The sequence below is a fragment of the Phoca vitulina genome, unplaced genomic scaffold (genome assembly GCF_004348235.1).
Source record: "Phoca vitulina isolate PV1807 unplaced genomic scaffold, GSC_HSeal_1.0 scaffold52, whole genome shotgun sequence".
Lineage (NCBI taxonomy): Eukaryota > Metazoa > Chordata > Mammalia > Carnivora > Phocidae > Phoca > Phoca vitulina.
In genome coordinates, this window is record NW_022589755.1 from 229,232 (window position 1) to 244,193 (window position 14,962).

The following is a 14,962-nucleotide window of genomic DNA, read 5'->3' on the forward strand; positions in this document are numbered from 1 at the left end:
TGGGTGAGGCTGCCCCAAAAGCAGACAGGTTTATTGAAGCCACAGCCAGGTGATCAACGGTTGGACTTGGCCACACGTTCCAGCTCGTCCTTCTTCTTGATAGCATAGGAATTGGAAGAGCCCTGCAAGGAGATAGATGGTTAGTTCTGAATACTGGAGCAGCTTCCCCTTGAACTGGCTGCCACCCCGGTGTCCTCACTCACCTTGGCTGCATTGATGAGCTCATCTGCTAGGCACTCCGCAATAGTCTTGATGTTCCGGAAGGCGGCCTCACGGGCACCTGTGCACAGCAGCCAGATGGCCTAGGGAGCACAGGGGTCAGCTAAGCCTGGGGGCAGGGGATGCCCCCAAACCAGAGAGGCCATCGTCCTCCAGTACCCTAGGCCCACCAACAAATGCTGGCTACCATACTGCCACGCACTGGCCCAGTGAGACTGAGACAAGACACAGAAGAGCCCACAGGCAGCACCAGGTGAAATGCAATGCAGTGTGTGCTCCTGACCGGGACCCTTGATTGAAAACGGACAGCTGGAGAGGGTGTACTGGGGACAGCTGCAGTGACGGAACATGAAACAATTCTGTTAAATTCCTTGAGTGATGGTGGGGACAGAGTATCCTTGTTCTTAGGAGACACCCACTAAAATGTTAAGGGGGAAATGGTTAGAAAGCCTGCAACTGATTCTCAAATGGTCTGTGGAAAAAAAAAATACACACCCGCACACAGTATGTAAAAATATACTCGAATGAAACTGTGCCTCAGGCAAATGTTGCTCAAGAGAGGTGCCAGAACTAGTATCTGCCCTGAACGTGATGGAAATGCAGGAAGGCTTCCTGGAGGAAAGGACACTCCAGGTAAAACACACAGGCAGGACAAACCTTCCCACCTGCCAATTTCTGCCCCAAGCCCACCTGATTCACACGGCGCAGGGGGGACACGTCGACAGCCTGACGCCTCACTGTTCCGGCTCGCCCAATGCGGGTTGAGTCCTCCCGGGGACCGCTGTTAATAATTGCATTCACCAGGACCTGCAGGGGGTTCTAGGAGAAGGCAGCCATGAACCTGACATCCAGTCCACATCCCTCCCCCATCTCCTCACCCCTAAAACCTGGTGGACCCTGGCATGCACGCCATGGGGCAGCTGTTGGCTTTAGGGTGTACTAAGGGCATTCAGCCTCATCAGGTCTCACAGTCCTACCTCACCAGTGAGCAGATGGATGATCTCGAAGGCATGCTTGACAATGCGCACGGTCATGAGCTTCTTGCCATTGTTACGGCCATGCATCATCATCGAGTTGGTGAGACGCTCGACAATGGGGCACTGTGCCTTACGGAAGCGCTTGGCCGCGTATCGCCCTGCACTGTGGGGCAGGTACTTGGCATACTTCTCCTTCACTGCAATGTAATCCTGGGGCAGCAGGGAGAGGGGATGGCAGGACCATGGTCAGGAGTAGGATGGTCAGGAACCAGAGGGACTGAGCATCCACTCGGGGTAGCCCTCACCCACCTGTGGTGGCTTGACTGTGAGGGCCCTGCCTGCCACAAAAAAAGTAAAACCCTAACAAGTGACTATTAAGTCACTAAAAAAAGCACTTCCTTGGGACACCTGGGTGGCTCAGTCAGTTAAGCGTCTGCCTTCGGCTCAGGTCACGATCTCAGGGTCCTGGGATGGAGCCCTACATTGGGCTCCCTGGCCAGTGGGAGTCTGCTTCTCCCTCTGCCTGTGCTCTCTCTCTCATATAACTAAATAAAATCTTAAAAAAAAAAAAAAAAAAGAACACTTCCATTATAATGGGAGGGAGGGGGATGGAGAACCAAGAAGATCACAACTTACCATCTCAGTTTTGTTTTGTTTTTTTAAGATTTTATTTATTTATTTGAGAGAGAGCATGAATAGCGGAGAGGGGCAGAGGGAGAGGGAGCAGCAGACTTCCCGCTGCAGAGCAGGGGTCCTGACATGGGACTCCATCGCAGGACCCTGGGATCATGACCTGAGCTGAAGGCAGACACTTAACCTACTAAGCCACCCAGGTGCCCCACGATCTCATTTTTAAGTGTTCCTCAAACTCTGCACTATGAATATTTTATTTATTTATTTGACAGAGAGAGACACAGCGAGAGAGGGAACACAAGCAGGGGGAGTGGGAGAGGGAGAAGCAGGCCTCCTGCGGAGCAGGGAGCCCGATGCGGGGCTCGATCCCAGGACCCTGGGATCATGACCTGAGCCGAAGGCAGACATGTAACAACTGAGCCACCCAGGCGCCCTCTGCACTATGGACGTTTTAAATCAATTAACTCTCGTTGTGGGGGCTGTCCTGTGCACCACAGAATATTTAGCAGCATCCAGTATGCTGGCAGCACCCCTCTCAATCTTAGCAACTAAAAATGTATCCAGGGGCGCCTGGGTGGCTCAGTTGGTTAAGCGACTGCCTTCGGCTCAGGTCATGATCCTGGAGTCCCTGGATCGAGTCCCACATCGGGCTCCCTGCTCGGCAGGGAGTCTGCTTCTCCCTCTGACCCTCCCCCGCTCATGTGCTCTCTCTCAAATAAATAAATAAAATCTTTAAAAAAATAAAATAAAATAAAAAAAATAAAAATGTATCCAGACATTGCCAAGTGTCACCTAAAAGGGGTGGGGGAAAATCACTCCAGAGAACCACTGTTTTATTTTATTTTTTTTTTTTTTTAAAGATTTTATTTATTTATTTGACAGAGAGAGACACAGAGAGAGAGGGAACACAAGCAGGGGGAGTGGGAGAGGGAGAAGCAGGCTCCCCGCTGAGCAGGGAGCCCGACGCGGGGCTCGATCCCAGGACCCTGGGATCATGACCTGAGCCGAAGGCAGACGCTTAACGACTGAGCCACCCAGGCGCCCCGAGAACCACTGTTTTAGTAGAATTATCCAACAATCCTTCCTATATACGCATACATCATTTCCCAAGAAAATGTCTAGAAAATACCAAAATGTTAGAGGGCGTTCAAATCAGAAGAACTACACGTATGTGAAGAGAACTACTGTCAACTGTTCCACTGCGAAATACACCCAAATGTCATTCTATCACTTAACACGTGAGAGGCCCCACACACATATTTCTGTAGACACAAGGCATAACAGAAAAAGAACACGGAATTCGGACACTAGAATGACAGTCTGGTGTCTACCTGGAGAGAAGCACCCGCACAAATAGGCAAGTAGACAGGTCTCCATGCAGGGCTTTACACTGGGCAAAAAAACCCACAAACACCAAATGTCTTGGCAGGGTTTGGTTAAAATGTCCAGCTCTACGGTAGAGCCTTGCACATCTTTCAAGACAAGAGCATTCTGGCATGACATTGACTTCTGCTTCCCCAGCCCCTAAGAGAGCACTAGGGAAAAGTGAGAAATTGTTTTTACATTTTTAAAAATATTTTATTTATTTATTATATTTAAAAGATCTTATTTACTTGTCAGAGAGAGCAAGCACTAGCAGGGTGAACAGCAGGCAGAGGGAGAAGCAGGCTCCCTGCTGAGCAAGGAGCCTGATGGGGGACTCTGGGATCATGATCTGAGCTGAAGGCAGACCCTTAACCGAGTGAGCTACCCAGGCGTCCCTGTTTTCACATTTTTAAAAGGATGCACAAAAAAAAGCAAGGACGCAAACACATGTGACAGAAACCACATGTGACCTACAAAGACTAAAATACTCACTATCTGGCCCTTTAAGTTTGTGGACCTCGGGGCGCCTGGGTGGCTCAATTGGTTAAGCGACTGCCTTCGGCTCAGGTCATGATCCTGGAGTCCCTGGATCAAGTCCCGCATCGGGCTCCCTGCTCAGCAGGGAGTCTGCTTTGCCCTCTGACCCTATCCCCTCTCATGTGTTCTTTCTCTCTCATTCTCTCTCTCTCAAATAAATAAATAAAATCGTAAAAAAAAAAAAAGTTTGTGGACCTCGCTGAATAAAGCCATGAAGGGAAACAGTTCTACAAAACATCCAGGGTGAAAAACAGGACTGAATCCTCCATTAGGCATAGTGCCTAGATCCCATGATATATTCTTTTTTTTTTTTTTAAAGATTTATTTTTTGAGAGAGAGACACAGCGAGAGAGGGAACACAAGCGGGGGGGGTGGGAGAGGGAGAAGCAGGCTTCCCGCAAAGCAGGGAGCCCGATGCGGGGCTCGATCCCAGGACCCTGGGATCATGACCTGAGCCGAAGGTGGACGCTCAACGACTGAGCCACCCAGGTGTCCCCCATGATATGTTCTGACACAACAAAAGGTGTTTTTAATTTCTTTTAAAATGAAAAAAGAAATCAAATCCGAACTTTTGTCTTTATACGAATGCAGTCACAAAATATAGTTTCTTTTTAATGAAGGGCCCACAAAAGTCCTAGTGAGGCCCAGTGTAAAACAGTATGAGGCTTAAGATAAACTGGGAGGACTCCCAATGATTTCCTGATTTCAAAACCTATTAAAAAGCTACAGTAAATCAAGACAGTGTGGTACTGACTTACGGATAGATTTACAGACCAATGGAAAAGAATTCAGAGTCCAGAAATAAACCCATATATCTGTGCTCAACTTCTTTTTTTGAAAGATTTTATTTATTCATTTGAGACACAGAGATACAGAGAGAGAGCATGAGCAGGGGGAGAGGCATAGGGAGAGGGAGAATCAGGCTCCCACTGAGCCAGGAGCCCAATGTAGGGCTCGATCCCAGGACCCTGGGATCATGACCTGAGCCGAAGGCAGACGCTTAACCATCTGAGCCACCCAGGCGCCCCATGTTCGCTCAACTTATTTTCAACAAGGATGCCAAGACCATTCAATAGGGGAAATAATCTTTTCAACAAATGGTGGTGCTGACATATATTTATACGATGTACAAAAGAGATTTAAGTTAAGACAGCATATAGCCTAAATTTGCTAAATAAAACACACAAAACTCCAAGAACAAAAATCAAACAGGGCCGGGATAACTGCATTTCCACATGCAAAAGAATGATCTGAGACAAAACAACCCCAAACTAGGGTGCGTGGGTGGCTCAGCCGGTTAAGCCTCTTGCTCTTGGGTTCGGCTCAGGTCAAGATCTCATGGGTTGTGGGATCAGGCTCCTCTCCCATCGGGAAAGCCTGTTTGAAGACTCCCTATGCCCCTGCCCGCACTCCTTCTCTCACGTAAATAAATAAACCTTAACAAAAACAAACAAACAACAATAAAAACACAAAGAAAAAGAGAACCAAAACATGCACACAAAAACCCTGTGGGATGTGATGCTATCCCTGAGAAAGGAACCATCTCGTGTAGCAACCGATTAACAAAACACAAGGGAAAAACAGACAAATGGTGGGTGTGGTGGTCCAGGAACCCCTCCTTTACCTGTCATGTCTTCAATTCTACAGCAACAAGTTTCAAGTCACCCCTCCTGAAAGATTCCCTGTGCGCCCCTAAACCCCTAACTGGGGAGAGCACAACCACCATACCCCCCTCACCTGCAAGGAAATGTCATTGATCTGAACATCATCGGTGCTCCATTTCCCAAAGAGCTTGATGTCCGGGGTCTCCGCCACTGCAGGTGCAGCTGTCTCCCACTCGGTCATCCTAGGAACACAAACTGTCAGAGCCCAGACACACCCACCACTGTGAGGCTGGCCCGCACGCTGTAAATCGGGAAGTTATATGGAACCAAGAAAGGCTGTAAACATCGGGGTCCATCTTTCTGAGTCCTAGAAAAACCACTTAGCTGTCATGTAAGCAAGAAGCATCTCTCTCTCACCAAGGACCCCGGGAACCAAGAGCTGGCAGGCCCGGGTCAACAGCTGCTGCACGGACCATTATCTGGAAGGGAGATGCCAAATACCCTGACACTGCATCCGCTCGAGTTCAAACCCCAGCCACGTCATTAACGAGCTCTGCCACGCTGGGAGAGTCAAACTGCTTTAGACTCTGCTTCCTCTTGAATTAAATGGAAACGTTAATCTGCCATCAAGGATCACTACACGAATTCTGCACATTACCAAGGCAAAGGCTCAAGGACGTACTAGGACCTGCTACTAAAGAGAAAACCGCGTACATGCCGGAGAGTGCATCATGTATCTAAGAATAACGGAAACCTCCTATCTCAACTCACCACTGCAGGGGCCAAACCAATATTCCCGAGCCCCGCCGCGGGGCAAAGGTACGGAGGTGGCGGGACACCAAGGAAAGCGTAACTTTCCTGCGCCTCCGCGTTCCTCAGCACGTTTTCCGGAGAAAGAGAGGAAACCCCACACCCAAGGAAAGCCCCGAGCCTCGGGGGTCGCTCATGGCTCCTCGGAAAATCCTGAATCATTCCTCGGACCCCCGGACCCGGCGGCGGCCTCACCTGAGGGCGCAGCCGGGGCGTCACAAACGATTAGCGTGCACCACGCGCCGCCCTGGCACAGACAGGAAGAGAGCGCGAACCGCGGGCCGAAGCTTTTAAAGGGGGTGAAAACTTCCGGGTCAGTGGGGACGACGCGTGTGCAAAAAAGACACCGTATACTCAAGGACCAATCCGGAACAAGAATGTAAAGGCGCCCTCTGGACCAAACGGAATACGTAAATCCCCTGCGCAAGCGCACTTGCAGAAGTGGCCCCACAAGCGTGCCTGGCGGATGTTCTAACATCCAGTACTTGCCCGTTCTTGGGGGCCCTTGCACAAGCGCAGAGATCTCCCTGAGGCCAAGGCCGCCATGTCTAATGAGGGCAAAAGTCAGGCTCGCGCTCTTCGCCCTCATGGGCCGCTGACTTCACGCTCCACCTGACGCCGGTCTCGAGTGCGGTAGCCCTTTCGGCACCTCTCATTCTTCGTCCAGGTCACGGCCGCTTCACAGACAAGCGCAGCTGTAGGCTCCGGGAGGAGGAGTGGGCCTGGTGGTCACGACTGCCCTCCGCTGGTCCTGGCTTCCACGTGCATGCCCGAGTTCCTCTAGCGGGTCGGCCTCCCCCCCACGCCCCACGCACGCTCGGGTTGCTGCGGGCCTGAGCCTCGTAGAGGGGACCCTTTCCGGCTTGACCTCTCTTCATCCCATGCCAGCGTACCCCCATCATCTCTCTACGCCCCCTGCAATTCCTGCCGCCTTTCATCGCGTGCGGGCGGAGGTTGGGGAGGAGCCCTGGACCTGGGGCCAGGGGCTGTGCCCAGCAGGTGAACTGGGGGGACAGCCTCCACTCTTTGATGCATCTGGGTCCTGTGTTGATTCCGAGGTCACTGGACGGGTGCAGCCCCACCCAATGACCAGGTGGCTAGCGTGAAGAGTTTGTGCCTGCTGGGGCGCCTGGGTGGCTCAGTCGTTAAGCGTCTGCCTTCGGCTCAGGTCATGATCCCAGGGTCATGGGATCGAGCCCCGCATCGGGCTCCCTGCTCCGCGGGAAGCCTGCTTCTCCCTCTCCCACTCCCCCTGCTTGTGTTTCCTCTCTTGCTGCGTCTCTCTCTGTCAAATAAATAAATAAAATCTGTAAAAGAAAAAAGTTTGTGCCTGCAACTTCACACACCCCGCCTGTTTGGCGACTCCTCAGCCTACTCCCTGGAGTGGAGCTGGGACCCGGACTAAGTCCAGGTGGGCTCCGCAGAGGCAGCGACCGCTGTGGTTGCTCACCCACGCTGGCTGGCAGGAGGACAATGCGGCGGCATCTGGTGGAGTTTTTTTCCAGGGCTGCATGGGGCTCCTCACCTCCTGGTGCCTACCTCTGCCTCCAAGGGGATGCTCCCCCTAGCCAGACCCCAAGGAGTGCAGCCACTTGACTTAATAGGTCCTCTGTATATCCCCAGTGACCCCATTTGCCCACTCTCTGAGCATGCCCATAGCAGCTGCTCAGCATCTGCCTTGTTTACTGATTGACTGATTTTAAGGGCTAGCCCCTGCCCCTACCCCAATTTCAGGAGTGTTTCAGACCAGAGACTCTGGGCCCCATTGGACTGGTTTTTTTTGTTTGGGTTTTGGTTTGGTGCAAAATGGTGGTTTTATTAAAGCACGGGGACAGGACCCAGGGGCAGAAGGAGCTGCTGCCCCCCAACCTGTCCCCCCCCCCCCCCCCCCCCGGCCCTGGACTTAGAAGGACACACCCTGAAGCTGGCTTGAGCATGGGGTTAGATCCTGGGCTGCCTTGGGGGCACAGGAACTGCATCTGGACACCAAGACCCCCAGCCCCTGCAACCTGTGGCCCTTATCCCTGCACTCTGCCCTGTTATGTGCAAAGAGCAGCCTTGGGCCTACCACTGGGGTCTGTGGGGGATGGCGAAGGGGTAAGTGGGCTCTTCCCTGGTCCTGGCAGGACCCTCTCTGATCCTTGGGGGCCCTCACTGGTCCTGGGGGAGGTCCCTGGGAAGGTGCTAACTGGGGGAAAGCAGGGAAGCCGAGAGAGGCAGAGGCACCAGTTACCCTCACACTCAGCAGGATCCAAAGGGAGGCTCCCAACCCTGCTTCTTTCTCCTGAAAAGCTGAGAGGGCCCCACCCCCCTGAACCTCAGTTTCCCCCTTAAGTATAGAAATGAGAACAGAATCATGGGCGCCTAGCTGGCTCAGTTGGTAGAGCATGCGACTCTAGATCTTAGGGTCATGAGTTTGAGCCCCTTGTTGGGCATGGAGCCTACTAAAAAAACAACAAAACAAAAACAGGAAAAAAAGAATGAGACAAGGCTAGTTTGGATCCTACGCCCTGGGCTACTGTCACTTGATAATCTTTTTTTTTTCTTAAGATTTATTAATTTATTTTAGAGAGCGTGACTGAGTGGGGGGAGGGGCAGAGGGAGAGAGAGACTCCACAAGGAGACTCCCCACTGAGCGGGGAGCCTGTTGTAGGACTTGATCCCAGGGCCCTGAGATTATGACCTGAGCCAAAATCAAGTTGCCCACTTAACTGACTGAGCCACCCAGGCGCCCCAGATAATAGACACCTTTATAGACCTGCTGTGCATTGGAGAGCAGGGGAGAGTTCCCGCAGTAAAACCCCATAGTGTGAGAAGGGGGGGTGTAACCTTGCAAACCTAAGATTCACATACCTCTTGCCAGGCGTGGGGTGGTCCAGCCTCCCCATCTCCAGGACACAGTGCAGGAGATCTGAAGCCTGACCCATCCATAGGTCTATGGATGTTGGCGCTGTGTTCTTCAGCCTGAAGGGTAGAAAGTCTCTGCAGAGGCCACCTTCACTTCCTGGTGTATCATTTCCACTCTGGGCCCACCAGCCCTCACCATCTCTTCCACCCTGTTTGTCTAACTGCTCTATGAAGGTAGACTGGCTTATTCCCTGCTGTCTCCCCAGCTGCAAGCACTGAGCCTGGCACACAGTATCTGCCCATAAGTAACTTGAATAAATGATGGATGGGGGCGCCTGGGTGGCTCAGTAGTTAAGCGTCTGCCTTCGGCTCAGGTCATGATCCCAGGGTCCTGGGATCGAGCCCCACGTCGGGCTCCCTGCTCAGCGGGAAGCCTGCTTCTCCCTCTCCCACTCCCCCTGCTTGTGTTCCCTCTCTCGCTGTGTCTCTCTCTGTCAAATAAATAAATAAAATCTTTAAAAAAAAATAAATGATGGATGGATAGGCCAGTCTTCCCTAGTCCCTCATACACTCAGTGCTCCCACTCTGGGCTTCAGGCAGACATGGAGTGGCTGGTCCTCCCTCCACCAGACACCAATTCCAGACCCAGGACTTTTAGTCATATTCAGAAGACCTGTTCAGAAGATCTCCTTACCTTGGTCTGCCCCTCTTCCTGGCCACCTCACAGTTGAGGTAAGTCCAGGGAAGCTGCTCCCTGACCCCAGGCTCCCAGGTGGGCATTAGGAGTCCAGGAATCTGATCTTACTCTTCAGAGCAACTGTATTAGGTGGGTTCCCCCATTTTATACATAGTCATGGAGGCCCAGAGAGGTACAACAAGCATATTTATTGCTTCTCCAACTCCTGCAGTGCTGTTTCCTTCTCCCACGGCTCCTTGGCACACAAGAAGTTGATCTTTCCCACTGTCCTGGCCACCAACCAGCATGTGTAAAGCTGCGCTTACAAGGGTAGGTGGCTTGGCTGGGGTGCTGGTTACAAGAGTGAGAATTCTTAGGGCGCCTGGGTGGCTCAGTCATTAAGCGTCTGCCTTTGGCTCAGGTCATGGTCCCCGGGTCCTGGGATCGAGCCCCACATCGGGCTCCTTGCTGTCCCACTAGCCCTGTGTGTGTTCCCTCTCTTGCTGTCTCGCTGTCAAATAAATAAAATCTTTAAAAAAAAAAAAAAAAAGAGTGGGAATTCTAGACTTTAAGGCAGGGGCAGGTGCTTGGGCCAGTCCCCTTGGCCAGGTGCTGGGTGGGCTAGCCTAAGCCCCTTCCCTAGTTTCAATTTGCTCAGCTGCAAATTAGAACCACATATTCAGGGTGGCTCTGTGGAATTGTAGGTGGGGATGGGGCAACAGGGCGGAATGTGTAGGGCTGGGATGGCAGTACTGGATCAGATCCAGACCTGTCCCCTCACCTGGGGCACTTGGGTGTAAAGAATAGAGGAGATGAGGTTTACCGGGAAACAAGTCTTCACCTCGCCCTCAAGTAAAGGCTGGGTAGGCAAGTAGGTTTGGCGCTCACCATGATAACCATGATGCTCAGTCCTAACCTTAAGAGCCCGCTTATTCCTCCCCGGCCCCATTCTCCACCCAAGAAGGACCCGACTGAGAGTCCGGCTCTGATCGCGGGCGGAACTACATTTCCCTCAAGACTCCACGTTGGCTCCTAGAGGCCTTTCCGACCGGTTCTTTCAAGCCCAAAACGGCGGGAAGAAGGCGCTGTGCCCCGGCCTCCTCTGGAGGTCGCTTAGAGGGGAAAGGGATGCCGACCGCCGCGCCAGCTTGGAGAAGCACCGAGCTGGTCGTCCTCCAGCCCCACAGTGGCCCACTCGGCGCCCCCGGGGGACGAGCTGGCCTCCGTGCGCTTAAGGTCCGGGTGGGGCAGCGGAGGGGGGAGAGCTCGGATTCTGGCGGTTGCCGGGGTGGGCGCTGGCCTAGGGAGGACGAGCGGCTGGGGCAACTTACTGTGTCGGAGCCCCGGGTGCGCTCAGAGGGCCGGCGAGGGCTCCCGAGGAGCCGCTTAATTCCCCGGGGCCGCCCAGCGCCCGGGCACTTGGCAGAAGGCCTCCCCTTCAGCCCATCTGTGATGGGGGCGGGGGCGGAGGGGTGTCGCGTTGCTTCTGCGACAGGCAGGGCAGGTGAGGGGTTAGGACGAAGTCGCGCACTTGACTGAGACTGAGACCGGCTGCACTGGTTCAGCCCGGGATGCGTGGCTTTATTCCCTGGGCCTCAGTTTCCACACCTGGAAAGTTGTGAATAACACGAGCAACCACCTCACGGGGAGTTTGTGAGGTCCAGTCTTTTTCCCGGTGACTCTGGGTCTGCATTTAAAGCCCTGCAGTGATTCTGAGCTCTCAAATTTGCAGATTCCTGAAGATCTGAAGGCTAAGAATTTGGTCCATACCTGGCTGCTGCTTTCTGAGCCCTCGAGGATTTCTCCATCTGTAAAATGGACGGGATATCGCCTCCTTTTAGACGTGGAGTGACGACTGAATGAGCCAATCTGTGTAACATTTTTTTTTTTTTTTAAGATTTTATTTATTTGACAGAGAGAGATACAACGAGAGGAGGAACACAAGTAGGGGGAGTGGGAGAGGGAGAAGCAGGCTTCCCGCCAAGCAAGGAGCCCGATGCGGGGCTCGATCCCAGGATCCTGGAACCATGACCTGAGCCGAAGGCAGACGCTTAACGACTGAGCCACCCAGGGCCCTCCGTGTAACATTCTTAACACAGGGCTAGATGGTGCCTAACAGGCACTCTGAAAATTGTGGCTGCTTTTAACTAATTTATAAAATGGGTTGTCCATTTAGCGGACATTTATAGAACTCTGTTGTGTGCCAGGCTCCAGATGCTGCCCCAGCCATCTCCAGCTTTGGAGCTACCCGACTTGAGGCCCTAGTTCCTATAAAGCACTGCCCAAATCCTGGTCTCCACATACAGCATAATAAAATGTTTTTGGGGTGTTCTGTTACTCAGCAATAGATAACTCAGCCCAGGTGTTAGAGCAAGGGGATCGCTGATAGGTTGTACCGGCAAAAACGTGATGATGCACAGTATACTGTGAAGTCTGCTTTCTGTTTGGGTCTGGTCATTTTATAGAAATGGAATACTAGAGGGGCGCCTGGGTGGCTCAGTTGGTTGAGCGACTGCCTTCGGCTCAGGTCATGATCCTGGAGTCCCGGGATCGAGCCCCGCATTGGGCTCCCTGCTCGGCGGGGAGTCTGCTTCTCCCTCTGACCCTCCCCCCCTCATGCTCTCTATCTCATTCTCTCTCAGATAAATAAATAAAATCTTAAAAAAAAAAAAAAAAGAAATGGAATACTAGAATATGTGGCCTTTTACGTCTAGCTTTTTTCACGTAGCTCCCCATGCCTAGTCCCACTTTCCCCAAACAACCTTGCCTCTTGTATGTACCATCTGTACTTCATGGTTTTCTTTACACTAGGGTTTCTTCACTTCAGCACTACTGACATTTTTGTCAAGGGGTGGGCGGTGGGGCTGTCCTGTGCATTTTACCACATGTTTAGCAGCATCCCTGGCTTCCAACCACTCCATGCTAGTAGCACCCCAACCCCAGTTATGACAACTAAAAATGTCTCCAGACATTGCCAAGTATTCCCCAGGGGGCAAAACTCTCAGTTTGAGAACCACTGATTTATATTAACTCACTTGTTTTTGCTTAGATCCACTTATTGATAGGGAAACTTGACAACATCGACTAAAAATGTAAAACCAGCCAGAAGAAGAAGGGAACTCCATGTGTAAATACCTGAATAGACTACTGTGGTTAAGTTGTGCTTGATGATGTTGAAGACAGAGGCTCTGGGCTTGCCCTCACTCTGACAAAAGAGATGGCTTAGAAAAATGTCAAAGATCTCCCAGGCCTTATGGAGACTGGTCCTTTCCTGCTTGCTGCCATAACAAATTACCACTAACTTAGTGGTTTAAAACAATAGATACTTATTATCTTACAGCTCTGGAGATCAGAACTCCACAGTGAGACTTAGGAGCTAAAATCAAGGTGTAGGCAGGGCTGAGTTCCTTCTAGAGACTCCAGGGGAGAATCTAGGTTCTCTGTTTTCCAAGTTCTAAAGGCTGCTCACATTCCCTGTCTTGTGACCACACTACTCTGACCTCTGCTTCTATCATCACATCTCCTTCTCTGACTCTGAGCATCCCTCTTATAAGGACTACTGTGATTATATTGGACCCACCTGAATAATCTAGGATAATCTCCCTATCTCATGATTTTTTTTTTTAAAGATTTTATTTATTTGACAGAGAGAGAGACAGCGAGAGAGGGAACACAAGCAGGGGGAGTGGGAGAGGGAGAAGCAGGCTTCCCGCGGAGCAGGGAGCCCGATGCGGGGCTCGATCCCAGGACCCTGGGATCATGACCTGAGCCGAAGGCAGACGCCTAACGACTGAGCCACCCAGGCGCCCCTCTCATGATTTTTAATCACATCTGCAAAGTCCCTTTTGCCATATGAGGTAACATATTCACAGGTAGTGGGGATTAGAATGTGGACATCTTTGGGGGTCCATTATTCTGTCTACCACACACATACATTGGACTCTAGACCCAGGTCAGCAACAGTTCCCATCATGAGGCTGGCGCAGCCACCAAACAGCTAGCGTTGGGTGTGGCTTGTCAGATGGACAGTCCGGAAGTATGTATGGGGCAGCTGGTAATGAGGATAGGTCAGAGAGAGGCAAAAATCAGTAGGGGGCCAGTGGTCAGACAGGTGAGAGAGACAGAGGGGAGAGGAGGAACCCAGCCCAGAGAGACAAAGAGGTGACCCACCCCAGATCACCTCACCCACTGAGCCGGCTGCCTTCAGTTCCTGCTGAAATTCCTTTATGTCTCTCACCTTCTTTTTTTTTTTTTTTTTTTAAAGGTTTTTTATTTATTTATTTGACAGAGAGAGACAAAGCGAGAGAGGGAGCACAAGCAGGGATAGTGGGAGAGGGAGAAGCAGGCTTCCCGCAGAGCAAGGAGCCTGATGTGGGGCTCGATCCCAGGACCCTGGGACCGTGACCTGAGCCGAAGGCAGACGCTTAACGACTGAGCCACCCAGGTGCCCCATGTCTCTCACCTTCTAACAGCTTTCGAGACTCTAGGAAATCTGCCCAAGCCATCCAGCGTCCCTCGGCTGCTGGGGTTTTCTTTCATGACTTCTGGCACGCTTTCCCCTCCTGGGAACTGCCTGTCTCTCCATTTCTCTTTGGCGCTTCCAGATCTTGCTGTTAGGATTCTGAATTGAAGGCCAGACCCAGGATGGAGGCTCCAGCCCAGGGTGCTGAGCAGGGAACAGTCCCTGGGGCTGATTCCCAGTGAACTGCCTTGGGACTTCAGGAGAAACCTGACGTGAAGCCAAGGTCCCTGGTGGAGGACAGTGCTGGGATACTCACCTCTCAGGAGAGGGACTTGTGTGAAGCGGTGGCAGGTGGCCGGACAATTTTCTAGGGCGCCGGCTCCCAGAGCTGTGGCTTTGGCATGAGCCCCAGTCCAGCGACCTGACAATTCGAGGGAGCTGGATTCCTCGTGTGAGAGTCCCGCTTCCTGTCCGGTGCCCTGCATGACCCGGGTCTCACTCCTGAAGCCCCCTGTACCTGACCCATGAGTGTAGGGAGGTGCTTTCCTAGTGCGGCTCCCGGCATCAGCCCCCCTCTTCCTCTCTAGAGATGGGAACGGCAGCTCATTTCCGGGTCGGACACGCGGCACTGCCCCAGTCAGTCCCGCACGCCGTCTCCTTGGCGACAACGCAAAGTCATACCGCGCCTCCTGGGTGGAGAGGGCCGCGGTTGCCATGACAACCGGTGTCCTGGGGTTGGCCTACTGGGCGCGGCGGGACTACGTTTCCCAGCAGGCCTCGCGAGGGCTCCGGCTCTCTCCTGCGGGGACACTAATCCCTCAGTGCCGCGGTG

General features: G+C 52.4%; 1 protein-coding gene across 2 annotated transcripts; it reads right to left on the reverse strand.

The window, feature by feature from the left end:
- Window positions 1-6,484, reverse strand: RPS5 (ribosomal protein S5). Of its 2 annotated transcripts, none has more exons than XM_032388638.1 (6): window positions 6,341-6,484; window positions 5,469-5,577; window positions 1,197-1,406; window positions 910-1,038; window positions 204-302; window positions 1-122 (listed from the first exon to the last, which is right to left on the reverse strand). In XM_032388638.1, the coding sequence occupies exons 2-6, from the start codon at window positions 5,574-5,576 to the stop codon at window positions 54-56; spliced, it is 615 nt and encodes a 204-aa protein (XP_032244529.1). In that variant the 5' UTR covers window position 5,577; window positions 6,341-6,484; the 3' UTR covers window positions 1-53. The 2 variants fall into 2 exon arrangements, with proteins under 2 accessions (XP_032244529.1, XP_032244530.1); XM_032388639.1 differs by lacking the exon at window positions 6,341-6,484 and adding an exon at window positions 6,107-6,279.
- Window positions 6,485-14,962: the final 8,478 nt, after the last annotated feature.

Excerpts from the sequence above, each read along its gene's own strand:
- RPS5 (XM_032388638.1), bottom strand. The coding sequence starts at position 5,576 with ATGACCGAGTGGGAGACAGCTGCACCTGCAGTGGCGGAGACCCCGGAC. Across the intron at positions 1,407-5,468 it reads TCAATGACATTTCCTTGCAG|GATTACATTGCAGTGAAGGA; the intron begins GTGAGGGGGGTA and ends CTGCTGCCCCAG. Across the intron at positions 303-909 it reads CCCTGCGCCGTGTGAATCAG|GCCATCTGGCTGCTGTGCAC; the intron begins GTGGGCTTGGGG and ends TGTGCTCCCTAG.